Source organism: Hemicordylus capensis, chromosome 4, assembly GCF_027244095.1.
Source record: "Hemicordylus capensis ecotype Gifberg chromosome 4, rHemCap1.1.pri, whole genome shotgun sequence".
Lineage (NCBI taxonomy): Eukaryota > Metazoa > Chordata > Lepidosauria > Squamata > Cordylidae > Hemicordylus > Hemicordylus capensis.
Genome location: NC_069660.1, coordinates 207221561 through 207248915, shown reverse-complemented (window position 1 = coordinate 207248915; position 27355 = coordinate 207221561). Strand labels below are relative to the sequence as shown.

At 42.2% G+C, this 27355-nt stretch overlaps 2 protein-coding genes across 8 annotated transcripts in view; one reads left to right on the top strand and one right to left on the bottom strand.

Moving 5' to 3' along the window:
* Positions 1–3755, bottom strand: part of PRPF4B (pre-mRNA processing factor 4B) — a 42284-nt gene extending 38529 nt beyond the window's left edge. For 3 of the 4 annotated variants that reach the window (XR_008306138.1, XR_008306139.1, XM_053245453.1), the window contains exon 1: positions 3497–3754. Coding sequence is in view for 2 of the 4 variants with exons in the window: in XM_053245453.1 (XP_053101428.1) it covers positions 3497–3540 (44 nt within the window). In the remaining 2 variants the exon portion in view is untranslated. Of the gene's footprint in view, positions 1–3496 lie in introns of all 4 variants that reach the window. The other variant, XM_053245454.1, reaches the window with a different exon arrangement.
* Positions 3756–6224: 2469 nt separating this feature from the next.
* Positions 6225–14287, top strand: LOC128325146 (uncharacterized). Of its 4 annotated transcripts, none has more exons than XM_053250639.1 (5): positions 6227–7280; positions 9545–9629; positions 10823–11390; positions 11579–11659; positions 11785–14287. In XM_053250639.1, exons 3-5 carry the CDS (start codon positions 10841–10843, stop codon positions 12228–12230), a joined length of 1077 nt encoding a protein of 358 aa, XP_053106614.1. In that variant the 5' UTR covers positions 6227–7280; positions 9545–9629; positions 10823–10840; the 3' UTR covers positions 12231–14287. The 4 variants fall into 4 exon arrangements, with proteins under 4 accessions (XP_053106615.1, XP_053106614.1, XP_053106612.1 ...); XM_053250637.1 differs by having other exon boundaries at positions 9542–9629; XM_053250636.1 differs by lacking the exon at positions 9545–9629.
* Positions 14288–27355: the final 13068 nt, after the last annotated feature.

The following is a 27355-nucleotide window of genomic DNA, read 5'->3' as shown; positions in this document are numbered from 1 at the left end:
GGAGCGCACCACGGAAGTCTCAAAACACTCGTAATTCGAGGAAGCCGCATCTAAACATTCGTAGGTCGAGTAAGCTGATTCTAAACCGGCAACTACTTCCGGTCTTTTTTGTCGCTCGTAACTCGAAAAAAACTTAAGTTGAGTAGTTCGTAGGTCGAGGGATTACTGTATAAAGTTGGACTCACAGTCACAGCCCACCTTCGCAGGGGAGAGGGGCCCATTAGAATGGTTCACCCAAGGGGCTATTGGATCCAATAGGGTTCCAAGAAGCCTTGGAGGGATTTAGTGTTGATTCTGCAGGTGATCCTGTTGATGCCCTGGTGGAGAACTGGAACAGCAAACTCACCAGGACAGTTAATAGACATGATCGCAATAACTGTCCTCTCCAATCTACTTCAAAATTGGCTCCTTAGTATACAGAAGAACTATGTGGGCTGAAGCAGTGAGGTAGATGACTGGAGCGTAAGTGGAGGAAGACTCAAATCCGACAAATTACAACAAAAAAGGCGTGGCAGGAGGGGTAAGTACACCCTCCCCCGCCCTTAATGGAACAACCCCCCTGCGCCATTCGAACTACGAACTGCCCCATGCTCGGACCAGTCCAGAGGCCTGTAGAATGGCCTCCGGACCGGTCCGTGCACATCACTATGCGCTACCTGCTGAAATAAGTGCCTCCCCATCTCTTACAACTTTTTAAAAGGCAGTCAAGATAGGCTTTTCATTAGATACTTTTTAAATAGTTTGATCATTTTTAATAGTTATAATGTTGTTTTAAATTTTGTAATGTTTTAACCTTTTTACCTATTGTTTTTATTGTTTTGTTGTAAACCGCCCAGAGACTTGTGTTTTGCGTGGTATACAAATATGATAAATAAAATAAATATAATCTAATTACTCAAACTTATTCCTTCTTGTTCTATCCTTGGTGGACAAATTGAACAGAAGACTCTCCTCTCTCTGAAGCTTGATCAGCAGCATGATCAGCTCAGAGATTCAATACCTACTCCCAAACACAAGCAATTAGGATGGACTGAAGAGGCTATACATCCCTTTCCCACAATCTGAGATTTCAGACTGCTGAAAGGAGTGTCTGGGACACATTGCCTTTTGCAGCTCTCACTTACCTGCCTTGAAGTCTGCCATTCTAAATGAATAGCTGTACATAAGACAGCCTATTTATAAAGGCATATATAGGACCCAAAATGCATGGCTAGGCAGATATTCCACTGGTGTTATGGCAGTAGCTATATATTTTTGTCTTGTGTATGCAATTGTCTTGCAATTCTGTAGTACATAAGATTGTGTATGCAATTCTGTAGTACATACAGAATAGATGAAAGACACAGAATAGGTAAAATGCACTGTGTGTACAACTGAGGCCTAATATATGCAAGCAAATGCTATAACATTTGCTGGCATCCATTAAGCCTCAGTTGTACCTACAATGCATTTCATCTATTCAGTATGTACTTACTGTTTATTTAAACACATTTTACCACCACATACACAAGTTCCTAGGTGGTTCACAATCTAAAAACAATTAAAATATTAACACAATTAAAACAGTTTAAAATACAGATAAAAACTATAAACTAAAAGCCTGACTAAACAGGTATGTTTTCAAGTCCTGCTTAAAAACATCCAGAGAAGGGGGAGGCTCTAGTTTTGTTAGGAGGCACATTCCAAAATCCTGGGGCAACCCTAGAAAACACCCAGTTTCAAGTCGCCATGGACTGAACTGGTGGCAACCAGGACCGGACCTCCCCAGGTGATCTTAAGAGGCGGTGGGGTTCATGAAGAAAGATGGTGTTCTCTTACAGAGGTCAATTCCATATGCAAGACAATCATAACTTTTTATAAATTTTTGTAGTTTCAACACCACTGGATATGGCATGCTAAGAATCATTTTGGTTTTAAGGACCAAACTACATGAGACATCAAGTCCCATCTTATTGTCTACTGACTTAATGATCACTTATTTTCATTTTAAAATAGTAGCTGCATAGGGAACTGGAAGTGTGGCATGGAGGAAGGGAGTATTTAACCCTTTATTCCTGCATTTTTCTCACTGGGCCACGTCCCCTCGCTACAGCTATTTAATCCTGAAGATGTCATTGCTGCAAACACCACTTTGGGATTAATAAACCACTTGAGGGGAAGGGTGACTTTTGGCAGGAAAATCACACAGAATTAAAACATCCTCCATCTCCACATTTACAATTGAGTCCCTCTATGGTTATTCTAAAACAAAAACAAGCCCATAACTATATGATGAATATGTGTTTAACATCACATTAGTTTGACCCCAAGAGACATGACTCCTTAGGCTAGATCTTGACAAATCTCAGGCAGGCATAGTGCCTAGGTAGAATTATTTGAGAAAATATTTTATTTGTCCCAGGCAGCCCTGTTTCTGTCCTAAGTATGATACTTGTAAAGGGGATAAAGAGAAACCCGTTTACTCTCCCCCTCCACCATGTCTGGCAATTTTGTCAAGTGTCTATTGTCTGGCTTCTAAATTCTGGGGTTGTCTCCTAGATCCCAAGAACATATGTCAAGGCTTGCCTTAGATTACAACCATTTCAATACAGCGGATATTTCAGAAACATTGTGGGAGCAGGATCATTTAACAGCACACACAGAGTCAACTACACACCACCTTGTAAACATTGTACAGATTATACATTAAAAACCAGTACTGCTTTGTTTGCCTAGAGCAGAGTTAAAGTACTATGTATACCATGATAAATAACAAGGTGAAAACTAAAAACTACAAGCATACAACATTCATTTTGGAACCATTTAACAGCAAAGATACAAAGCAAAATCAGGACATGTGGTTATGACCAGTGACTTCCAGCCCTCTGGGCCTAGAAACTTGGTTTAGGCATGCCTAAAGTTCACAACCTAAATCCTATGCTCTTGTATTTTTAAATTTCACGGAGCCTGATCTCAAGTGAGGATGTACACGGATTAAATCTTGTTACAGATTTTCCTCTTGCATGCGACGTGAAGCCATGGTAGTAAATCAGGCCACAGAAAAGGTGATAAGCGGCGCAAAATGTGGGTACGGGTGACATAGTCTGAGGGCCTACGGCTGAGGCCCTCTCCGGCTGGGGGCGGGGACGCCGGCGGGATTTCTAAGTTAGGCCTTTGGCCGCCGCCCCCCGAGCAGAATAGAAAACGGCCCAATCAGGGATCGGGGAGGGACTACTAGTTGCCGCGTGGCGATGAGCGACGGGCAGGCGTCGTGCACACGCCTCATAGCTTGAGGAAAAGAGGGGCACGAAGCCGGTCGTCTACTCGAGCCTCACACGCTAGGCCCAAGAAGGGCCGCCTCGCGACCGTTATAACGGCCTCAATGGTCGCGCTCCCCAAGGCAGACACGAGGGCGCCCCTACTCCCTCTCGACATTCACTCCACGGTTTCCCCACCGCCTCCTCACCAAGACGCTAGCAGTTTCAAGATTATGCGTTAACATTATTATTATTCTTACCCGCGCCCCCGCAGCCCTGACTCCACCACAGCCGCCGCGGCCATTTTGAACTTCCGAACTCCTTCGCCGTCGCCACCGCTGGGCGCTGGTGTGGAGAGTGGGCTTTAGCGCATGCGCGCCGAAAACACAAAGCGAGGCAAGGGAGAGCAGAGCAGAAATTGGCTGGCAAAGCTCGTTGGTGTCCTCGGGAGCCGGAAATGAGGGAAATCCCACGCGCCGGGGAGACGAGAGTAGAAAGATAATTTCCGGGTAGTGTGTTAATCTACTCAACGCAAAGGTTTGCCGCCGCAATGAGATACTTCCGGTTCCCAATTGAATGTGGCCAATGAGCGCTGGACACCGTAGGAGGAGGGAGGCATAGAGACTCTCCTTCTTATTTTCTGCACACAACGCTTTTGCCCCTCATATGGTGATGCTGAAATGGGAAACAGGATTTTTTTGCGGGGACTTGGTGGGGGTTTTTTTGCGCTACTTCTCTGGTCTCAAATCTGTACGGACGAGTGGGTGGAAAGTGTATAATGGAATGTTCTGTTTTAGGGACCATCTGTGAAAAGACACTCTCCAAACTTCGGCTTAGATGAACATGCTTGATCATTTATTGATCGTTCTTCCCAGTGAGGGAGTTTCTGCCCTTCACTTTACATTCCAATACAGCCACTCAAGTGTACATTCATATACGAATAAAATATGATTTATGAATGAAATATGACTGTGCCCTGTTATGTTATTTGGGCTCAAAGTGTTGCTAATGTGGAAAATTCTGAGAACGGTGAAGGGCATTTTGGACAACACATAACAGCCCGCATCAGTATTTGGAATAAGCCCTGCTAGGTGCAATTGGACTTACTTCTAGGTAAATGTGCACAAGATTGTAGCCTTAGTGAGTCAACTGCACTCCTACCCCATGTTCCATCTCTTAATGTAGCATTTGTTGCAACTTTGGGTTTTGCTGCTGAGGTACTGCACCACTGTTAATGGTAGTTCTTGCAGCCAATGTAAACATTGAAGGTCTTTCTGCAACCATAATACCGTATCTTACCAACACCGTTTTAATATAAGCACAATATGTGAGAGTTCCCTGCAAAAAAGTGGGACTTCGTGCTTGCTTAGCCGTGACAGCTCCGTGCCCAATATTTTCAATTTACCTGTGTGCTTGAGCACTGGAGCACTGAGCATACGAATACAACGGCTTATATACTGCTTTTTAAAACAAAAGTCCCTAAAGTGTTTTGCATAGATATGAATGAATGAATAAAATGGCTCCTGGTCCCCAAAGGGCTGACAATCTAAAAAAGCAACATAAGGTAGACACCAGCAACAGCCCCTGGAGGGATGCTGTGCTGGGGATGGAAAGGACCAGTTGCTCTCCTCCTGCTAAATAAAGAGCATGCATCATGAATGCATTTAGAAACATTAATGTCAAATCTATATAAAATGTTCACAAAATAGTGCAGCATCTTTAAGTAACTGATGAAAAGTGGTTGAATAGAGGGGAGTTGTATCAGTCTCCCTTAGAAACTGTGGCATAAACTACACTCAGAAGAAGAATGCAACACATTCCATACCTAATACATTCATATGCTTTGTCAATGTGTGATTGTAAGATTATTGTTTCAAAGGTACCCCTTAGTAAAAATAATTTCACACTTAAAAATTTGCTTGTGTTGCATTTTCCCATATGCACAGTATTGTGTAAATGTGATATTCTGTAACCAACCTGCAACTTGTTTAGACTGGTTTTAGCTTGGATTTTTAACTTGTTTAATAAAATTAACCAAATTAAGTTAGTATTATTTTACATTGTATCTATTTTATAAATGTTGTGAGCCACCCCAAGCACTGGTGTACTGAAGGGGCAGGGTATAAATATTTTTTTTAAATAAAAAAGTACAAGTTTGAATTCCATTGTCAAAAAATGGCAGGCAAAAGAAGGTATTTACTAGTGCAACAACTTCTGATTTATATGCTAGATTGCCTCTCAGATAGTCTCAGCCTTCGGGCCTCCCTCCACATCCACACTTCCTGGATTATTGCACACCAACTCTCACACCAACTTTTCCCTTGTCAGTTATTTAATTGCCTGGAGGAATGGTGTTCTATAAATTGATGTCAGAATGCTCCATGATGGGAAAGGAAGATCACTTGGGTCCTTCCACTGCTTAATCTGCAGTCGAATTCACATGATTGGTACCCAAATTGACATAACAGAGATTGTAATATAAAATATATTACAAAATAAAGGGACACCTCCTGAACATGAAAATACCATTTATGAATGAGTAGGACTTACTCCCTAGTAAACTTGTGTATGATCAAACTATAAAGTGCTTAACTTTACCGAATTGTGTCTATTTATCTTAAGCTTTTATTCGAGACAGACTGGAAAGGTAGAAAGGTGAAGTGGGCATTGTTTTGTTTTGTTTGTATAGCTAGAGAAAATCACAAGGGCTGGGATGAAGGGAGAGTGCCTGTTTTACCCAATCACCACCACTATAAATTCCTTATAAAGGGGTTCTATGGTTTTCAGACCAAAGCTTGAAAAATAAAAGATCAGTGAAGGACAACTACAACTACAGCAGCTTTATGTAGTAACCATGCTCTCAAATAAGGGCTGCTTGATATGTCCTACCGGCATAAAAATTATTTGGGATCCTGTAAGGAGACAATTTGTACATACTCCCTTAGTGCTGGTGGGCGGAGTCTGTATATACAGGCTACCTTGGATTTTATTTCAAAGTTGGTTGGAGAAGCAGGAAAGGGTTTGGGGGAGCAGCGGAAGCCAGGAAAAGCCATCCTAATTTGCCTCCCCTACTGAACGAAGTGGACTATCCCTCCTTCTCTCTCTCCTTTGCTAAGCTTGCGGCACAGTGTTTGCGAACGTCTTTTACTTGCGTTTTATCGCATGGGGTAATCGTAAAGGATCAGAAATGATTATGATTGTTAATATATTTCCATGAAACTTTTACCATGGATAACAAAGGTTGTTTTTTTGTTTTTAATCGTACATGGTCCTATGCCATGAAAAGCTGAAAGGAGGAAATTTTCAACCTCTCTGCAGATTGTACTTTGAAAGACAAAAGCACAGACGGCCTGCATCGTGCGTTGCATAAGCCTCTATTTTGTCTCCTTTTCCTCTTGATTTTAAAAAACTCTTTAAATCATTGATTCTGCCTGCAATATATAGAAGACCATACATTTTTTTAACCTATGAGAATTCAAAGCATCGAACGTAGCAGAGGAAGTTATTCAGCGTTTGCTAGAAACAGTCTGTTAATTTTTGGCATCTTTAATAGGTTCCACCTTGTTAATTGTTTTTAAGAAACATTGCAAAACTGCTGGCTTAAAGAATATGAGAGTGCTTTCTATTTATGGACAAGTTTTTGTTTCTAGCTATTCAGAGTTCAGATGCAATGCAATCTTAGCTGTTGTTTTCTGGGTTTGTTTAAAAGCAGCCTGTTAAGCATAGTAGCTTGGCTCTGTAATTCACAGATACATATCCAGTTGTCTTTTCAAATTATGGAGCCAAATTAAGATGCAGTGTTTAGCCTACATTTTAAAAAGACTTAATAAACCCAGAAAACCCTGTTTAGGTTTGCCTATGCAATGATGGACTTTTGAAATTTGCCAGCCTGGTGAACACATTCTCAGTCAAAGTATGCAGAATGCAAATAGTGATCAAGATGAAATGGCCCATGTATCACAAGAGATGAATGTTATAAAAAACAATTTATGAAATGGACACAATATTGTGCTATTGATATCTTTGTACCAGATGCTACATGAGGTAAGTACTACGAATATTATGTGGATGTGGAGATTACGAGTAGCTGCTGTTGTCTTTCACACTTATGATGTAAAAGCTCTGTTTGCAAATGTTGGGCTCTTTCCCAACCAATGTTTAACCCAAATGGTGCATAGTTGCTATTCAGTTGTGACAGAGAGTCCAGTACGCTCCTGAAAGTAGTGTTTCTGTTTTTTGTGAAGGCTCATTTTCTGAGCAGTCGACTGCAATATTTTGTGGTTGAGAGAATGCATTTTCCGTCCTTCTGGCACTTCTATTGAAGTTGTGGAAACTGGCCCATGTTTTCCTTGGACCTGGGCATCTGCAGGACTTTTTCAGGGAGTGTGGTGAGGTTGGGGTAGGAGGGGGGGGGCTGCAATTCTTTGCCCATTTACTTGGGAGTAAGCCCCATTGAATTCAGTGGGATTGACAACACAGCCAGGACAACTCCCCCTCCTTGTTATGGCCCTTGGCAAACAGATAACAGAACCTCCTTTCATGGCTGTACCATCTTACACTTTTTAAAAGATGTATTCATATATTTTAATTTATTTTCATCAAATATGTGGGTTTTCTGGAAAAAGAATTGGGAATTGAAATTTCCACTTCAATTTGCATAAAGTTTTCATTATTATTTCCCCCCCTCAAAAGGAATTACTATACAAATGTTACTGATGACCCAAACAAATGAGGACATCTTATTTGACCTAAATAAGTCAAATACAGTTAAAACCAAACTCTCCACCATTTTAATTTCCCATAGTGTATCTCTAAAGGTTTTCAAGAAGCTGGGTAGTTGAACTGAAGGATCAGTGCAGACACTTCACGTACCTCAATTGTTATACTGAAACAAATTCAAAGCTTTATGTGAAAAGAATATTTTTTTAATTGGAATACTGAGTAAATCAATAAAACATATGTACCCTCTCATACATTTCCTAGGTATAATCATCTAAAAAAAATAATTACAACTTTGAAATTGCTGAGCTTGCCTAATATTGCATTGGCATCCACTCATTGTTACTAACGAGTTTTATGAAACAATGCTGGACATCCAGACTAGCATTGCACACATGCAGCAGTGTGAGTTTCAGACTACTGCTGCGCTGTTGCATGAATGCCACCAAAGCTATCCCGACCTCATTTCATGCAGCAAGGGCTCTACTATCTAATGGCCATTTATTTCACTTTAAAAACAAATCAAACTTTTTTCTTGTTAATTTTTCAAGGGTGCCCTTCTCCTCTTTGCTGCTGCAGTGCATGTTTCCCCTGAGTGTGAGTGTGTATTTTAAGACTGTTTCACATTCCTGGTTGCTGAAATTGTCAAAGACCCTCAGCAAGGTATTTTTCCAATATAGATATTTTGTCCCCTGGGTACTGGACATAAGAGCTTTATGTGTATCTCTTTTCCACTTGCTGCTTTCCCCTACAGCTTTTCCCTCTCCCTACCCTCACCCCCATGCCTGCTTTTCCTGCATGCAAGAAAAACTACTAGGAGAAGGAGTTGCAGTGGGGTGGCAATGAGTGGAGAAGGTTGAAGCCACTACTCCTTTTCTGCTTCAGATTGTGCCCTCTCCCTACCACTGTTAGTTTGGTGGAATTGGAAACTAGGGTTTGGGGTCTTACTAAGCATATTCTTTAGCCCTGTGTGTGTGAACGATGTAGGAAGAGCCCCAGCTGAAACATTCCCTTGGGCATGAATTCCATTATTCCTTCAGAGCCACACACAACAATCTACAATATTACTGGCCTATATTATACGGTTGTAAGGACTGCTAAGATAGTGGGGTATTTTGAACATTGTAAGGGGCAATATAAATGTTAAGAGATGTTTTATGAATGCTTGGCCAATTTTTCATATGAAGATTCCAGTTCTTTGGTGCCTGATAGCTAACCATATCCTACAGATTGAAATAAGCTTAAGCAATACACTTGGAACCCTTAATGTGTTTCTTTTCTTATATTAAAGTTAGAATTCTAACCATGCTTAAACATAATTCAATCCTATTAAAATCAATGGGACTTCTGAGTAAACATGGTTAAGGTTTGACTGTAGGAACAAACAGGTGTATCCTAAGCATACTTATCTGGAATGTAAGTACAGTACTACTGAAATAATTTTTACTTCCAGGTAAATGTCTTAAAATTGAGGTTTGTCTCTCAAATGGTAGGGATAAAAGGAAAATAGATTTTTTTTCCATCTACATTTTTTGTTTGTACTGACCACAATTTCATTTAATGATCTTGTTTGTTTTTAAATTTAGCAGGAGCTTGAAGCAAATTCATCAAATATTTGTTTGTCCATGATTAGAATACCCATACTTGCACCAAAAAAACCCCTAAAAATAGTTGGTAAGTAGTGTTTTCATTCTGTAGTGTGTTAGTCTTTCTTCCCCATTCATTTTGTTTCCTTGCCATGTTATTGAGTTACACAAGTACTTCATAGGCATTTAAAATATTGTTTCAATTTAAATAAAACCTTAGGAACCTTTTAATTCATAAAATAATGCTGATCAGAATGCAAGATAATGTGTGTCCAATGTAGAGTGTAAAAATGTACTTGATTGATTTATCTGTTAAGGATTGGAGATGGAGGAATGTACTTTCTTCTGCTTTTGGGATCCTTGAACCCTTCTGCATATTATTATTATTATTATTACATTTATATCCTGCTCTTCCTCCAAGGAGCCCAGAGCGGTATACTACATACTTGAGTTTCTCTTTCACAACAACCTTGTGAAGTAGGTTAGGCTGAGAGAGAAGTGACTGGCCCAGAGTCACCCAGCTAGTTTCATGGCTGAATGGGGATTTGAACTCAGGTCTCCCCGGTCCTAGTCCAGCACTCTAACCACTACACCATGCTGGCTCTCTCTGTATACATTAAGTATCTTCATGAAACTTGTTCAACACAGTCTCAGTGTGAAATATTTCTGTTATGTTTGTATCCTGTGCTTCCTTCATGGAGGCAGAGCATGATACATGCTGTCTGCCTGTTCTATCCAGACATATGGTAAACTGGGCTGAGAAATAGTGAAACACAAAAGGATAACTATGGTTAGGGAATAGGATACCTCCTGAGGATGTAACTGATTCCAGCTGTCTTGGTCTCAGATATTCAAGAAATGTGTTCATGTGGTTACACAATGCATGGAGGACAGGAAGTACCAGTAACTCAGTACATCCTTGCAATCTCTAGAGTTCAGCATTTGAATCTCCTCAGTGCTAGGGGTGTGCATTCATTTTGAAATGTATTGGGGGTGGGAGGGGAGGATGAGCTTAATAGCCCTCTAATTAATTGTATCTATTGGCACTACTAATTTTATCTGGCTTACCTGCAATCAATGATAGTGGAGATAATTTCAGTGACTTATCTCCCAGAGGCTACCCTTTAAAAAAAAATGGATTTTGGTCCAGATGTTGCTTTGTTCCAAGGCATTTGTTCTGGGAAAAAGTGAGGGCCAGCATTCCCCCGCCCCCAGAATTCCCTCCCCCCCCAGACTTTTTTCACATGATTTGTAATTCCTCTCTCTCTCTCTTTTAAATAGGTTGTACATTTCAACAAGATGAGCCGTCGAGGCAACAACTGGGCCTACACAGAGGTCATTGACCTCCTGGATATATGGGGTGAACAGAAGATCCAGAAGCTTCTTCAGAGCAGCTATAGAAATATGGACACATTTCAGGTCATTGCAAGTGAGATGGCAAAGCGGGGACATGAGCGTACTGCTCAGGAGTGCCGAACTAAGACTAAAACAATGCGAAGGGATTACAAAAAGGCCAAGGACAACTCTTTTTCTGGGGGTGGCCGTATTACTTGCCCTTTTTATGAGCAACTTGATAGAATCTTGGCCAGTGATTCTAATTTCCGACTCCCTAGGAGGCTACAAAATGTCACTCTGCCAGAGGACTCTTCCGGGGATACCAGTTCCCCATGTCCCATAGCAGAGGGAGCCATGCCGGTGGTGACTGAGGACTACAGTGAGAGCCAGGATCAGCTTTCCCCATGCACGCAGATATCTGTTGAAATCTCTGATTCTGCCACTCCCAGCCCCATGTTCTATGTGACGAAGGCAGCCTCTGCAAAGCCTGCAAGCATGGCTTGGCCAGCAGCAAGTAAGAACTCTGTTTTATGTTTCTGAATGGATTTGCTACAGAATTGCACCTTGCCATATCCGTAGTAAGCTTTTTGTGTGTCTTGTGTTGTCCTTCATTGGGGCAATTTTATTAGTTAATAGTGTTTCTGACTTGTGCCTCTTGGTGTTTTTGTTTTTGTTTTTTTGCTTCTTCTTTTTCCCTACTAGAAATTGATTATCCAGCTTCCTCTTTGCCATCTATATTTGCCAGTAACCCAGGCAGCTCATCAACCAAAGGCTCAAGAATGGGTAAATACAGCACTGAATTCATTTTGTTTGCATATGACATTCCTGAGTCCTTTGCAATATATTGCAGCATGTAATCTCTTTTTAATAGTGATTTTTGTATGCATTTGTGCATTATATATTTACAGATGCAACCACAGCACCTTCACGAGCTCTGCTGCACAGCTGTGCAGGTCTCCCTTCTGAAGAGCGCCTGACGAGAGTCCGAAAGCGGCAAAGGAAAACCAGGAATGACTTGGTCATGGAATTATCACGGATTGCAGACAGGAGGGTTCAGACAGCAACTGACAGGATCCTGTCCTCTCTCAACAGGTATGCCACAGCAGACCTGCAAGATCGCGAGAGAGATCGGGCAGACACTGCACAAATTATTGCAATCATGCATCGCCAGACAGAACTGCTGGAATCACTCGTACAGATGCAGTCTGTTGAACAGACTCCGGTATCCCCAGCACCCTCGTGGCATGCTCGTCCACGTTCTGCAATCTCTCCTCCCTCCCGCTCTGGTGTCCCAAGGCGGACACTGATGCCCAGGGTGAACCACAGGAGGAGGCCTCAGAAATACAGCCCTTAATTGTTCTGTAGCGGTTTGGCTCCCAGTGTTCTGGTTTAGTTCCTCCACTACCCCAATTGCTTTATATTTCATATATATATATATAATTTTAATGGTTTAATTAAAACTGTTCCATTAAGATTTTGAAGGAGATATGATGATGTGATGGCAACAAGTTGAAGCTCCACAGTCTGCTTCTTCAACTTAAATCTCTCATCTTTGCATGGTGGAAGCCAGCTTTCTTCTTCTGTGCAAACAGGATTACAAGCACCATTCCAAACACATACATGAAATTGTATGATATTTTTGTAGGGAGTGAATACTATAAAATATAAGCTAATAGAGACCATTTACATAGTGTTAACAATAAGTTAGCTGAAGCATAGGACATAGTTCCTACTGCAAGGGTTTGGGGCTTTTCAGCTTGCTGTGCTTTTGTACTAATGGGAAGTGGAAGGAAGTAATGCCTGTTTCATCCCCCTTATGTACCTTTTGTGTTAAATAAACATAAGTATGTTTTCCTTTCCAGCTGAAAGTGGGACTTATGTCATGTTGAATGTATGGCCTCTCTAGTACATTACTTGTCCCCATCTGTGGTGTGGGGAAGGAAGGAATCAGTGTTATGCTGAAGTCACTGATTAATAACAAACTTCAGGAATCACAGGTAGATAAAATAGTGAAAAGCCTGAAGGAGAAATGACTTCATCAGTGAAGTTAGGCAGTTCCAGGCCTAGGGAGAGGTGTGCATTAGATCTGGAAAGGGAACCGGGCAAAAGAGACAGCGTAAGGAGATCTCAGATGAGTTTCCATTGGATGGAGGATAAAATGAGCCATTTTGGAAAGGTGGTATAGAAATTGAATGAATAAATAAATAAAAAGAGGGGAGGATAACCATCGTGGAAAGGCAGAGTATTAAAAACAAAGGCTAAAAATTTACATTGATCTCCTGAGAAGTAGTGCATTTTAAAGAGGGATGATGTGACAAGAACAATAAAAGCAAGTATTTTCTCAAGTCACTTTTTGAGAGAATTTATGGGAACCCAAACTAATGATTTTAAGGAGACATTCTTTCCAGCTACAAAATGTTATAATTGGAACATGCAAACCACAATGGGGAAGAGCAATGGTTTTTCAAATGAGTCCCAGGGAGCCCTTAAAGAGATCTTTCATGCTGGGCAGACTTTCCTGAAAGACAGCTTGCTCACCACCACGGATGTTCCCTGGAACATGAATTGTGCAAGCCCTTCAGCATGCCCCACCATCCTTGGCAAATGCTTAGGTGTTCCTCACCAGGCAGACAAGCCAGTTAGAAAATGTTCCTTGAGAGTAGAAAGTTTCCTAGAAGGAATGTGTGTAACACTTTTTCTTGGATGAGTGATATGGAGGGCTGTAACTCAAGTGCTTTGCGTGCAGAAGGTCCCATGCTCAATCCTTGGTATCTCCAGGTAGAGTGGGAAAGACACTTGTCTGACACCCTGGAGAGCCACTGCCTATCAATGTAGATCAGGGCTGCTCAACTTCGGCCCTCCTGCAGATGTTGGCCTACAACTCCCATTATCCCTAACTATTGACCACTGTGTTTGGGGATTATGGGAGTTGTAGTCCAAAAACAGCTGGAGGGCCAACGTTGAGCAGCCCTGGTGTAGATAATACTGCTAGATGGGTCAATGGTCTGACTCTGTATCCAGCAGTTTCCTATGTTCCTGTGCTCCAGCCAGATTGAGAGAGCTAGACGGGATATAAGTAGCCATCAAGGAGAACAGAATAATTAATGGATTCAAGCAGCTGTGGTGAGACATACCAATGGATTAATGAGAAGCAAATTGTTTTGGCCGACAAAAATGACAGCAATGGGTTAATGTGTCATCTCCTATGGGCTTGACAACTGGGTAGACGAGATCCCTTGACTCATTGAGTTACCAAGCAAAGATAAGTCTCTGTTAACAAACATACAGTTGAGGAACATTCTAGTTTAGAATTGTATTTTAGCTTTCTTTTGTAACAGCAAACTCTTGTTCTTTACCTGCTTGATTGCTTGTATTATGAATTCTGCTTCATAAAATCTTTGTTTAAACCAACTGTGTCCCTTTTATTGTATGCAAACTGATACCTGCGAACTGTCTCCATTAAAAGACATCAGTCCTGGCCAGGTGGCAGAGCAAGGAGGAGGCGTGCATGCTGCCAATTTCTGGTCATCTGCATGGTGAAAATGACCAGGAAGTGATTTTTGTGCAAAGGTTCGGTTGTGGTTGCTCAGGGTGGCAGCTGATATCGGCCACCCTACTTCAGATCTAAGATTGCCAATGCTGGATGCCTGCACTGAGCAACCATGATTGAACCATTGCACTTGATTGCTTCTTGGTAATTTTTACCACGCACATGACTGGGAATTAAGAGCACCTTAGCTTTCTGACATTCAGTGGCAAGAATGATCATGAGAACCAGCCCTATATGAGGCAGATTTGCATAAACTTCTGTTTGGTGGAAGCGGGCTCCTTTTGTTCTCATGAAGATTTGAATACCAGTTGTCCCTATCCTTCACAATTCCTGTCAGAGGACTACAGTGGCATGTCACAGAGTACTTGACAAGAAGACGGTGGAGCCAGAGACAAGCGGTGAAGGTTGTAGGAGTCTAGGTTGGGTTGTAAGGAGGTAGAGGATCATATTGTGGTGGTGTCTTTGGAAGAGGCAAGTCAAAGGGCATTCTGAGGGGAGTTTAGCTGTCCCAGGAGACAACAGCTCAGAGAGAATCAGGAATGCTAGACAGGAGGGAAATGGGTCCTAGGAGGTCGCAAAAATGGTAGAGGTTTTCCAAAGAAAGCTGAAACAGATTAGCACAATAATGTAACACAGATCAACAGAATAATGCAAGCTACCGTAAGGTGCAAGAAAAAACCTACCTGCCAAGAAATGTAACCAGGGGCAGGAAGTTTACCACTACACCAGTCAGCTTGGTGGCAGGTGGATGCAAGTGTGTCTTGTATGTTCTTCCAGCAGGAAAGAATAACTGTTGCTAACGGAAAAGCCTGTTCCGCTATCTGCAGAGTTGTCTAAGGGTTCATATTCTTCATGGGAGAATACAGCAGAGTTAGTGCATTCTTCTGTTTGTTATCCCTGGTTACTCTTGTATCTTAAGAGGAAACGAGAGCTATTCAATGCTCCCTCAGCTTGCCTCAAAATAAAGACTGCTTCAACTTTTATAGAAGCCAAAAGAGAGGCTAAATAAATGCAGCCCTACAGCCCCCTTTTTCAACACGGTGTAAATCTAACTAGGCCAGAGGAAGATTGGGAAGGCAGTGAGGCGATTCTCAAGACCGCAGGAAAGTGGGTTAAGGGAGCCTCGTCCGTGTTCCTGTGGTCATGTGCTGCAACGGGAGCTGTGCGGCTCCCAGCAGCAAACCGCAGAAAGTACCCCCAATCCCCGCCACCCCTACTGGCTCCATAATGGAGCCGGTAGTTGTGTGGGTGGCCAATCCAGCCGCCCAGGGCTCTTCACTAGATTGTTTGCAGGGAGAGCAGGTCAAGCCTACTCGCCCTGCAGGCTCTACACACGGATCATGTGCAGAGCCTCAGTGTTGGAACTGTGGCCTAATATGAGAGAGGATCCACATACAACTTTCTCTCCCACCACCAAATAGGATGACTATTATTTAATAAAGCAGGAACCAAAGGAAGATAATGCAGTATACCACATATTATTAGTGTATAATTTGAACTGGTGACCTTTTCTTAAGAATAATAGATATCATCTTTGTATTCTTGCAAAGCTCTTTGTCTTAAAGCAGGTGTTCCCACTTTGTGGTACTCCAGATGTTGATGAACTTCAGTTCCCATCAGCCCCAGCTACAATTTATTGTGGCTGGGCATGATGGGAATTATAGTTCTACAACTTCTGAAGTACCACAGAACCCCTAGCTTACAGCAATCAACAATTGATTTGATCTTTGCACTCGATGGGGACTATTATTCTAATTTCCATAACTTTAACACCAGTTTTCTTTCCTTCTTCTTTGTTCTGCTTTTTCCAGAATTAGCCTGGAATGTTTCCAGGCTAATAGAAGGGAGTTCGGAAGGGGAAAGATTATTATTATATAAACTGTTAATATGTTATCTCTTAGCCCAATTCAGATTATGGTTATAACCATAGCTGTTAGTCTATACCCCTGCTCAGAAAACAAATGTACAAGCTGAAGTTCCATGCAGAGGGACACCAGCGTTAAGAAGCCGCTGGGACTACTGGACATGTGGTGGGCAGCTCCGATGCTGTTGCACAACAAGGCAGTTGCTTAATTTACATTTACAATTGTTTACAGCCGAAGTAGCAATGTGCAAATTGCACAGGCACTGTGCACAACTGCACTGTTGTGCAACACTGGGGCTGATTGTCATGTGTGCAGCAGCCCTGGCAGGGTCCTAATACCATCATTCTGCTGTATGGAGCATCGAGCTTTGTTCAGCTGAATAAATACCTTAATAAGGTATTTGTCTCAAATCATTGGTTCTGAATGCTGGTGTCGGAAGTTCTGTCATATGTGTGGAGCTGTCCTTCCAATATGGCTTCTACATTCATTTCAATAGGAGGAGCAGACCTGAGTATGCATTTTCAAAGGAAATCCCATACATGCTCTTAAATGTGGATGCAGCTGTTGGTATCAGGGCATCAACCGTTTGCATGATAAAGAGCATGGGGAAATCTTAATATCTTTGCAAGGTCCCTTGAATACATATATCTTTGGTACTCACTGCTTTTCCAGAAGAATTAAATAAGTAAATACACTAAACTAAAGAAATATTTTTGGTGCTGCACATAAACAAAGCATGCATAAAGGGGAATAACAGGGATAATATAGTAAGGCACTCTTTGTGTACAGTATTGTCAACTGTAATGTTTTGACAAATCTAGAGGAAAGCACCTGTTTCTGATGAACTTCAATATGGAAGTGAAATATGGAGTTTCACTGCAACTTGTTCATAGGTCTCCCAGGCTTCAAGCATTCTAAAAGTAAAATAGATGATTTAAAAACTATGCTGTATTGAATATATACTATGTAAGTTAGAGAAAGCTGGTATGAATGAACCAGTTCAAAACAATAGATGAAAAGCCATTAACTTTTACTTACTGTATACTGTATTAATCTTTTGGTGACCCATATAAATTTGTCTCTCTCGATCTTTCCGATATTCATAACTTCTTGGTGTACTAATACAATCATTTTGGTGATTGATCATTTGGTCATTATTCACTTTTATTAAATAAAAAATATGTATATTCTACATAACATATATATGATATGTTTCCAAGCAAAATACAAGGTGTTGGTTATAACCTATAAAGCCCTAAACAGCTTGGGCCCTGGGTATTTAAGAGAATGTCTTCTTCGTCATAAATCCCACCGCCCACTGAGAATATTTGGAGAGGTCCGTCTGCAGCTGCCACCGGCTCGTCTAGTGGCCACTCAGGGACGGTCCTTCTCTGCTGCTGCCCAAAGGCTTTGGAATGCTCTCCCTAGTGAAATAAGAGCCTCTCCATCTCTGACAGCTTTTAAACAATCCTTAAAGACACATCTTTTCACCCAGGCTTTTAATTGATATTGTTTTTATTGTTCTTAATGTTTTAGAATATTGGGGTTTTTTAAAAATTAATTGTCATTTTTTAAATTTCTGGTTTCTGTTTTTAAGTAATGTTTTACTTTTGTTTTTATCTGGTTGTAAACCACCCAGAGACGTACATTTTGGGTGGTATAGAAATACATAAAATAAAATAAAATAAATAACATTACTACTGCTACTACGAATATTTATGTACCACTTTTCAACAAAAGTTACCAAAGTGGGTTTACATAGATATAGATAGATATAGATATAAATACATAAAATGGCTTCCTGTCCCCAGAGGGCTCACCATCTAAAAACAAACGCAAGGTAACACCAGCATCAGTCATTGAAGGAATGCTGTGCTGGGGTTGGACAGGGCCAGTTGCTCTCCCTGTGATAAATAGAAGATATTCACCACTTTGAAAGGTGCCTTTTTACCCAGTTAGCATGGGTAGCTCCTAATTGAGTAAAGTTAGCTAACTGCTAACTTCTCACGGCCACCACCTCTGCTACCACATGAAAGAAGCAAGCTCCACCTATCAGGCCCACCTATCGATGCTTCTGAATCAAGTGGCTTTGCAACCTGCTACTGAAGCAGAACCTCTACTCTGGCTTCCTCACTGGATGGATGGTCAATAGGAAGGAGAAAACAAAAGAGGAAGAGAAGCTGCTCATGAGAGCTTGTGTTCTGAGCAAACAAAATGCCCCAGCTTCTTCCCAGAACTTAGGAACATAGGGAGTTGCCATATACTGAGTCCAACCATTTGTCTATCTATCTCAGCATTGTCTACACAGACTGGCAGTGGCTTCTCCAAGGTTGCAGGCAGGAATCTCTCTCAGCCCTATCTTGGAGAAGCCAGGGAGGGAACTTGCTCTTCCCAGAACGGCTTCATCCCTTAAAGGGAATATCTTACAGTGCTCACGTGTGGTCTCCTATTCAAATGCAACCAGAGTGGACCCTGCTTAGCCAAGGAGACAAGTCATGCTTGCTACCACAAGACCACCTCTCCTCTCAACTTCTCTCCTCTCAGTTTCAGACAGCACAACACATGCCAAAAACAAACAAAAAAAGTTGTCTCGTCCCCAAAATAGTTGCATGTCCTCTATAAACGTTCCTAGCTGGCAACCTTATAGTAAACAGATAGGGGTGTGCACAAATGGTTTGTGCTGAACCGGTTCACCTCAACCCAGGGCTGGTTCATCGGTTCAGTTGCAGACCGAACCAAACCAGGCCCGGTTCGGGTGAACTGGTTCAGCACAATAAGGGAGCCAGGTGGGGGTGGTGAGCAAGTAAGTAAGCTGCTTACCTGACTGGAGTAGCTACTGCCAGCCGCCTCTGCTTGCCACCACTCGCCCTCCTGGCAGCCCCTAGCAGCGTGCTCCCCCCTCTTTGGCTGAGCCAGAAGGGGGAGCATGCTGCTTGCTAAAAGAGTACGCTGTAGGGGGTGTGCTGCTTTGGGTCACTGGGAGGGTGACCGGCTGCGCTGGCAGCTGGGCTGGCCAGGTAAGCAGCTTACATACGCACCTTCCTCGCCCGGCCACCCCTTACCCCTGAGTGGGTCCCCCACCCCCTGTATTGTAAAGGGGAATCCCCTTTACAAGTATATTCCCCAAACCGGTTCAACCCGGTTTAATGGTCAAACAGGACTGGACCCAGTTTGGGCGGACATGGAATTGGCTGTGTGGGTTCAAATCCAGTTTGGATTTGAACCAAACCTGCCCAACCGGTTCCATGCACCCTCCAATAAACAGACCACTACGGGTTGGGTTTGGTTTGGTTTGGTTTGGTTGGGTTAAAAGAAAAATCTTAAGAATTTTGTTAAGGATATTTAGGCTTGGAATGAATTTGGGAGTGCTTATTATAGAACTGATGCAATTCAGAAGCATTCAGCCACATTTAGTATCTGCATAAGCCCTGGGTAGTTGAAGAGGGTGGAAGTTAAGCAGCACACTGCTGGCATTTTTTGTCCATTTCTAGGTATTTTTAGAAGAAAAATAGCTTGGAGGTAAAAGCTTAAATACCCTCTATCTCTGTGCAATGGTTCCCAGTTTGTATCAATCCCCCACTCCAAAGCTACTACTTTAGAGTTTTTTTAAAAAAAAACCTTCCAAACTAGATTGTGAAGCATTTAAAGTCTCATTTAGTTTGGCCCTAGGAGCAGCACAAAACACTAGCAAGCAGCACCAAAACAGAATCCATCATTCAATAGTGTAAATAACCCAAAAGTGAAAGCCCACCTAACCAAGGTACTCTTCGCCAACCAAATTGCCATAAGGGAGAAGACGAGCCAGACCTCCTGAGAGACTGAGTTTTAGAGCCTGGAAACTAGGACCAAAAAAGGCTTTTAGCCCACCTATCTACCAATTGCAATTCCAATGGAGAAAGGATTCAAACCAGAACCTCCTCAGCAAATCCCACAAGGCAAGCACGATCATTTCGGAGGAGAATCATGCTGGAGCAAGCAGGGACACATTCCCGGAGGGTGTTTTGCTGGAAAAAAGCAAAAATCACTTCCCAATCCCCCTCCTCATGTGCTGGGCTGTGAGACAAGCCTGCAGGGCAGCTAATTTACTAGCTCCCTGCCTTTGTAAGGCTGTGGAGAATGTGGGCCAGTGTCTGGGTGCGAAGCTGTATGGGAACCCCATGCAAAATGCTCTCAGCTGCCTGGAAGAAGAAAGGAATATATGTGTCACAATATATGTGCAACATATGCTGTTCTGTTTGGTTTTTTTTTTTTTTAATTGACGTTTGTCATTTCATCCATCTCTGCAAGTCACTTAGGAAAAATAATGGTTTGCTGATTAAAAGGACCTACTGAAAAAATATCAACAAATAAAATGAGAGTGACTAGTTATTAAATAATGTGAAAAGCACTGCAGTGTTTTGGAGATCTCTATGAGATTTTTTTCCATATTCCAGGAGGGGGCAGCAAAGGGCCAGTGCCATACTCTTTTAAAAATGCTCTTTGTTTAATCTGTTTCCTTGGGGAAATTGGAATAAAAAAATTACTTCCATTACAAAGTTAAAGATTGCATTCACTTTAGGCCGACATGTATAAAGTCAGAATAAAGGACATACTTGTCTACATCATTTTTAATGTGCTTTTGAGAAAACAATTTCAGAACAAATGCTAACATCCTGACTAACAAAGTACTGGTGCAACAGGAGAAGCAGTAGAGCTTCTGAAAAATTCTGCTAATTCAGTTTCACTATTGGCTCAGCAGTGAAGGCTCAGCAGTGAGGGCTTCCTTCCCCAGGAAGTACTTTGTGCCATCTGAAAATATGTCCCAAAGGGTAATGCAGCCCTCTGAGACATATTCTTGGGTGACACAGAGCTTTGTGGGGAAGGGGAAGTTGTTGAAATTCCCCTTCCCCCACCACACACACACACACACACACACACAGAGTTGCCGCATGAGTCTGGTCATCTTAGGGTCATTCTAGGATTTCCTTGAACTATAACTTTGTATTCCAGAAAACTGAGGCAGAGCTATAATTGAGCAGATGTGTGTTCAAAGAACACAAGCCACTCACTGCCAGGGGCCACATCCTGGACTGCCAAGCCTCTCACTTGCCCTCAGCCCTCCAGGCTACCTTTCCTGCACCCGTAGCCCTCCAGTCTCCCACCCCTCACTCACTCACCACTTCTGTGGTGGCTGTTAAAGCTCCAGGAGCAGCGGCGGTGACTCTTAAGATTTCCCCAGCTCTGGCCCTATAAAGATGCCACCTTTTATATTTTTCAAAGATACCCGAGTATAAAAGATGTGCAGCAGTTTTGAATGTACAGGTGTTGTCATAGTACTAGATTGAGGCACAAGTTAAGTAAGCTGCACCTTAGGGCCTCACATGAACAGGGGCCTCTGGATATTAAGTTGTTCTAGTAAGAACTAATCTGTCTACTTTCCTTTCACTATTACAATTGGACTAAATTTTGTCCAAACTGGTTAGGCCCACTTGCGCCTCAAATGCATGTGTCCGCCATCCAAAATTATGGTGGCTGACATCATTAAAAACTACATCCTTGAGCCATCCCTATGTGTCCCTACACCTGTAGCAAATTTGATTCAAATCAGTTAGACAACCCACAAGTTAGCCCACTTGAACCCCAAATGTCCACATGTCCACAGGGCTGTCCTTAGGGCATGGCAAGCAGGGCTACCGTCCCAGGCCCTGCTCTTTTAACCCCCATTAGAATTAATTGGAAGGGGGCCCCACATTGGCTGATTTGCCCTGGGCCTCGCACCCCGCCATGGCTCTCTTAAGGACAGCCCTGCATGTCCGCCATCTTGAACTGGGGTGTATGACATCATTTTGAATTGGGATCTATAACTAAATTTCAAGTTTCACAAATGTATATTCATTTAAAAGTACTTCTAGTGGAAATAGGTTTATTTCTAGATAACCTTTTGTTAGATTATTAGTTTATGTTACATCTTTGCCAAGTTAAAATAAAACTTTATTATTTCTATTTTCATTGTCCTTTTTGTTAGGGTAATACTTTTTTTTTGGTAATGTTATGGGGCCATAGTTTAGGGCCTCAGCATGAAATATTCCGGCCCTGTTTAGTTACCACCTCTTTTCCTTCTAAAATATACATGAATGCGGTTGGAAAAGGATAAGGGACTCTACCTGCAATATTTTAAAGGGGAAAGTAGAAATATATACATACCCTTCAAAATCTGTTGTCACACCACACTTAGCTAACATTTCCCTATGGGGTGCATTCAGCGGAAAGCAAACAGGGCTACTGGCATATCAGTCAGAAACTGGTAGGTATTTTTTGAACTACATAAAGTAGACTTTTGATTGCAATTGCATTAGTCAGAGCAGTGACAAGCTCTCTTTTCTGTTCAGTGAACAAGTGCTCATTAGAACATTTACTGTACTTGTATTGCTGCAGGAACTGAGAAAGGTATTGTGGAAGTCAATACCTACATTCCCACTCTGTATTTTACTTTCTAGCTTTAAGTATTCCTTCCTGCATACTTCCCAAATAAAACCCTACGGTTCTGAGAATCTATTATTTGTAGAAAGAAGGCTTTGTTACTGAACAAGTCAATGCATATTTGAGATTAGGTTGTATCAAAAATTCAACACCATATAGCCTCTCCTGTGTATTGTCGTCTTTCAAGGATGTTTAAATCCAGTATTTTATATATTTTAGTTTCCATTTCCTGCCAAAATCGTTCTTTGATTCAAGATCTTGCATGTTCTATACACCAAAGGGATTGTACAGATCAGATAAAACTTTATTGTACTAGTCATAGGCCATGACAGAAGAGCATCAATATGTACATAGCAGACCTTATGATCAATGAAACATAACACTGGCAAACCTTACAATAGCATTCCAGTTTCTACCTTTCCTGATCTCTGTAGCAGTTTTCAGCAGTTTTATCCAGTTCCCAGGGGCGGAACTCCAACAGGGTGCATGGGTCTCAAGAACCCACACCGTCTTGCCTCCACGGCCACCCTGCTCATCACTGGAGCTGCTTCCAGGGCCACCCCGCTCATCTCATGTTCACTTACTGCTCCCATTCTTTATATCCAGTCTTCCTTAAGATCTATAAATCTTTTCTTCATTCTACTGGATTACTCCAACTTCCCAGCTTCCATCTTTGTCCCTTTGTGCAGTCTCCTATCCCCTTCTCTTCCCCCTTCTTATACCACATCTGCCTCTTTCCTTGTTGTCTTTTTCTTTCAGTCTCTCACTTCCTAGGCCTCCAATATGTCTGTCCCTTCTTCCTATAGCCTGCTATCTCTCCTACTCCTAAACTTTCCACTTTCATTGTAATCCCTTGGGCACTGTCTCCCGAGTCCCTAACTCCTCTACTCCTAACACCTTCTTTCTGTCCAGCACCTTTGTATTGTGACATCAAAGCAGCATAGCCAATGGTTACGAAGGCAGGAGCCTTCCCAAAGGCTTCTGCCCCTGTTAGCCCAACTTTTTAACCCGACTCTTTTGTGAACTTAAACAAACCTCAGGATTGTTTAAGCTCAGCAGGCGATCATGTGCACAATCACCGCAAGCAAAAAAGGCTTCCCCCCCTCCACCCCCCTGCCATTTCCGGCAGCAAGCCGGGGGGAAGGAGTGGCTTTGCTGAGCACGTCAGCTACTTTAATGCAAGAAGCCACCATGCTCATGGTGCAGTGCATCCTGGGATGCAAGAGGGGGAGGTCCTCCCACTCCCAGCTCTTGCCTTCGCTGCACCGTCGCTCGTGTGGGTACGTGGTGCAGTAAAGGCAAGAACAGCCGCTGATCCTGCCTTCCCCGCAGCTCTCTAGAGAGGCAGGCAGGAGGTTGTGTGCATGACAGATACTAACTGTCATGCACAGGTCCTCCTGATGGTGCTCTGGAGGGCTGCGGGGAAGGCAGGAGCTCAGCTGCCTTCCCAAAAGATGAGCAGGAGGTGGTCATCTTTCCTTCGTTCTTGCCTTCAGAGGTGGCAAGCTGCCATTTTTGTCATATCAAGCCATTCATTGCCATATTCACTTAACACAGTGGACAATCCTATACATACTTTTTAAAGAGGTAAATCCCATTGATGTCAGTGAAATGTGCAAACTTGATTGTTATCTATTATTGTTATCATAAGATGACAACTGACAACGGCCAAGGAATATCTTGTTCATAGTCACATCTCCTTGCTGAAATCACAGGCCATTCACAGTCACTGGCGGACATCCAGATTAGCTATTTCAGATTAATGAAGTGCTTGCACAAATGTGCTGTGCTGGCACAAGACTACTGCTCTGTCTGGAGCTTGCATTCTAGACTAGTGTTGTGCTGACACAAACATTTTTGCAGTTGCACAACAATGTGAGCAATCTATGGCATGCCTTACATGTTTTATAGGGAACTTTTGTGCAATAGCACAAGAGCACAATTTCGAATATCCCTATGACTTCATGCAGCGACGTGATATTCTTTAACTAGCATATCTTTTTTTATTGCGCCAGTGCTTCATTATTGTGCAAGTGCTTCATCTGGATATCAGCCAGTATGTTTTTTATATGGAACTTTGTCCACACCAGAGAAAGCCCTGCATGTAGTTTTATTCCATTCTTGTTTTTTACAGAATCACCAGGATCATGTTGGCATGAAAGAGTTCTTGATCTTGTCAGGATTGGTGATGTCCTCATATTCAGCAATGCCTTTGGGTCTCATTGGCTTAACGGCTCTTTCGTTTTTTCCTCCCATAGTTTCCCTTTCTCCTGACTCTCTAATTTTTATACTTATAGCATCTCTAATTTTTTTTTAAGCGCAGTAGGGACACTTGGAAATTTGTGGATTAATTGTTTAAAATAACAAGACATTTTAAAATCTTGATTGATTGATTCAGTGCCGTCAAGTCAGTGTCAACTCTTAGCGACCACATAGATAGATTCTCTCCAGAATGATCTGTCTTCAACTTGGCCTTTAAGGTCTCTCAGTGGTGCATTCATTGCTGTCGTGATTGAGTCCATCCACCTTGCTGCTGGTCATCCTCTTCTCTTTCCTTCAACTTTTCCCAGCATTATGGACTTCTCAAGGGAGTTGGGTTTTCGCATAATGTGTCCGAAGCATGATAGTTTGAGCATGGTCATTTGTACCTCGAGTGAAAATTCTGGACTGATTTGTTCTATGATCCATTTGTTTGTTTTCCTGGCTGTCCATGGCATCCCCAAAAGTCTTCTCTAACACCAAAGTTCAAAAGTGCCAATACTTTTTCTTCCTTGCTTCTTCAAAGTCTAGGTTTCGCATCCATAGAGTGTCACGGGTAAAACCATTGTCCGAACGATTCTAATCTTTGTAGGTATAGACACGTCATGGCATCTAAATATTATTTCCAAGACCTTCATTGCAACCCTACCAAGTGCTAGTCTGCAGTGTATTTTTTGACTGCTGGATCCTTTACTTCAGGGGCGTAGCAAGGTTGGAGGGGGCCCAGAGACAAGATTTTAAAATGGGCCCCTCACTGATATACACACACAAACACACTTCACAATAGATCGTGCACTCACACTCACATCCCCATTATAAATACGGTGAATATCTAGTTCACATTGAATCTAGTTTTTTTACTCTCTGCTCCTGCCGATCTCCAAGAGACTCAACATAATTCATAGGGGGTGCAACATGGGTGGGTGGGGAATCATGTGATGTGCCTCTGGGGGGCCCCTCGAGGCAGTAGGGCCCCAAGACGACTGCCTCCCCTTGCCTAATGGTAGTTACGCCCCTGCTTTACTTGGGCTGTGAGACTTGGGCTGTGAGTCCTTTTGAAGTGTCAGACTATACAACTTTTTCTATAGATGCCAAACCAGGTATAAGAGCTAATCGCACCAAGGGAGGAATTGCTGTCTTAATTTCAAACAGGTTCAGCTTAAGGTCATTCCAAATTGGCAGATTAGATGATTTAGCACTTGCAGTTCTCATTGATGTTCGTGGTGCTCAAATCTTGGTGATTTCGGTCTATATCCCGCCAGAAGGGTCCAGCTCTATGACTTATGATGTCTGGGATAAGTTAGAGGATTTTATATCCTCTCTCGAAGCAAAGTACCCTGGCTCACAGATTTTAGTTGCAGGGGATTTTAATGCCTGGCTTGGGTTGGATAATAACTCCCTTTTGAGTAGATTTCATTGTCATTTTGAGGATGATTTTGTTCCTTTTCCACTGCTGTCTAGACTCTCCAGAGATGCTAGATTAAATTTGAGAGGGTTTAGACTACTAACGATATGCTACTGGCTTGATCTTCATATTCTAAATGGTGCTATAGAGTTGGATCATCCGGCCCATTTTACTCATTGGACCAGCAATAATCTTTCGTTGATTGACTATATGGCCGTTTCCCGCAATATGATACCCTATTTGGCTTTTTTCAGGGTGATTCCTTTCCCTGAAAGTGATCATCTTCCCCTTGAGTGTTGCTTTTGGGTAACTGACCGGACACCAGTGCTAGACTGTGTAAATGCCAATGGAAAAACTAAAAATTTGGTTCCAGGTAGAAAGTGGACAAAAAGCAGTGCTTTGCAAGTTTCTGCTTTGCTGTACTCTGTGGAGATGTCTAAATGGCGGGACTGGATTTTAAAATTATCCGCCATTTATCAGATGGAAGACATCCTTGGTTACTATGAAAATATTGTGAATCATATTCTCCTGGCCATGTCAAATTCTAATATGGAGTCTATGCATCTAACCCGACTCCCATCCAAGCGATGGTATGATAAAGAATGTCAGGCAGCAAAAACAGAATTGGTGGGAACTTTTAAAAGCTTTACTATTGACCCTGGTAGCTTTCTTAGAATGGAGGTTGCAAAAAAGAAAGCACAGTATAAACAACTAATTAAGAGGAAGAAGGAGGTATTTATTTATTTATTTATGCATTTTTATACCGCCTTTCGTTAAAAGATAGCCCCAAGGCGGTTTACAAAATCAATCAATCAATCAAAGGAGGTATCAATCAAAGAGGGTTGGAAACTTTTGATAGAGGCGGCCAAGGAGAGAAATCAGATTAGGTTTTGGAAATTGGTGACCCCTGCATTAAATAAATCAACACCTTGTCTCTCACC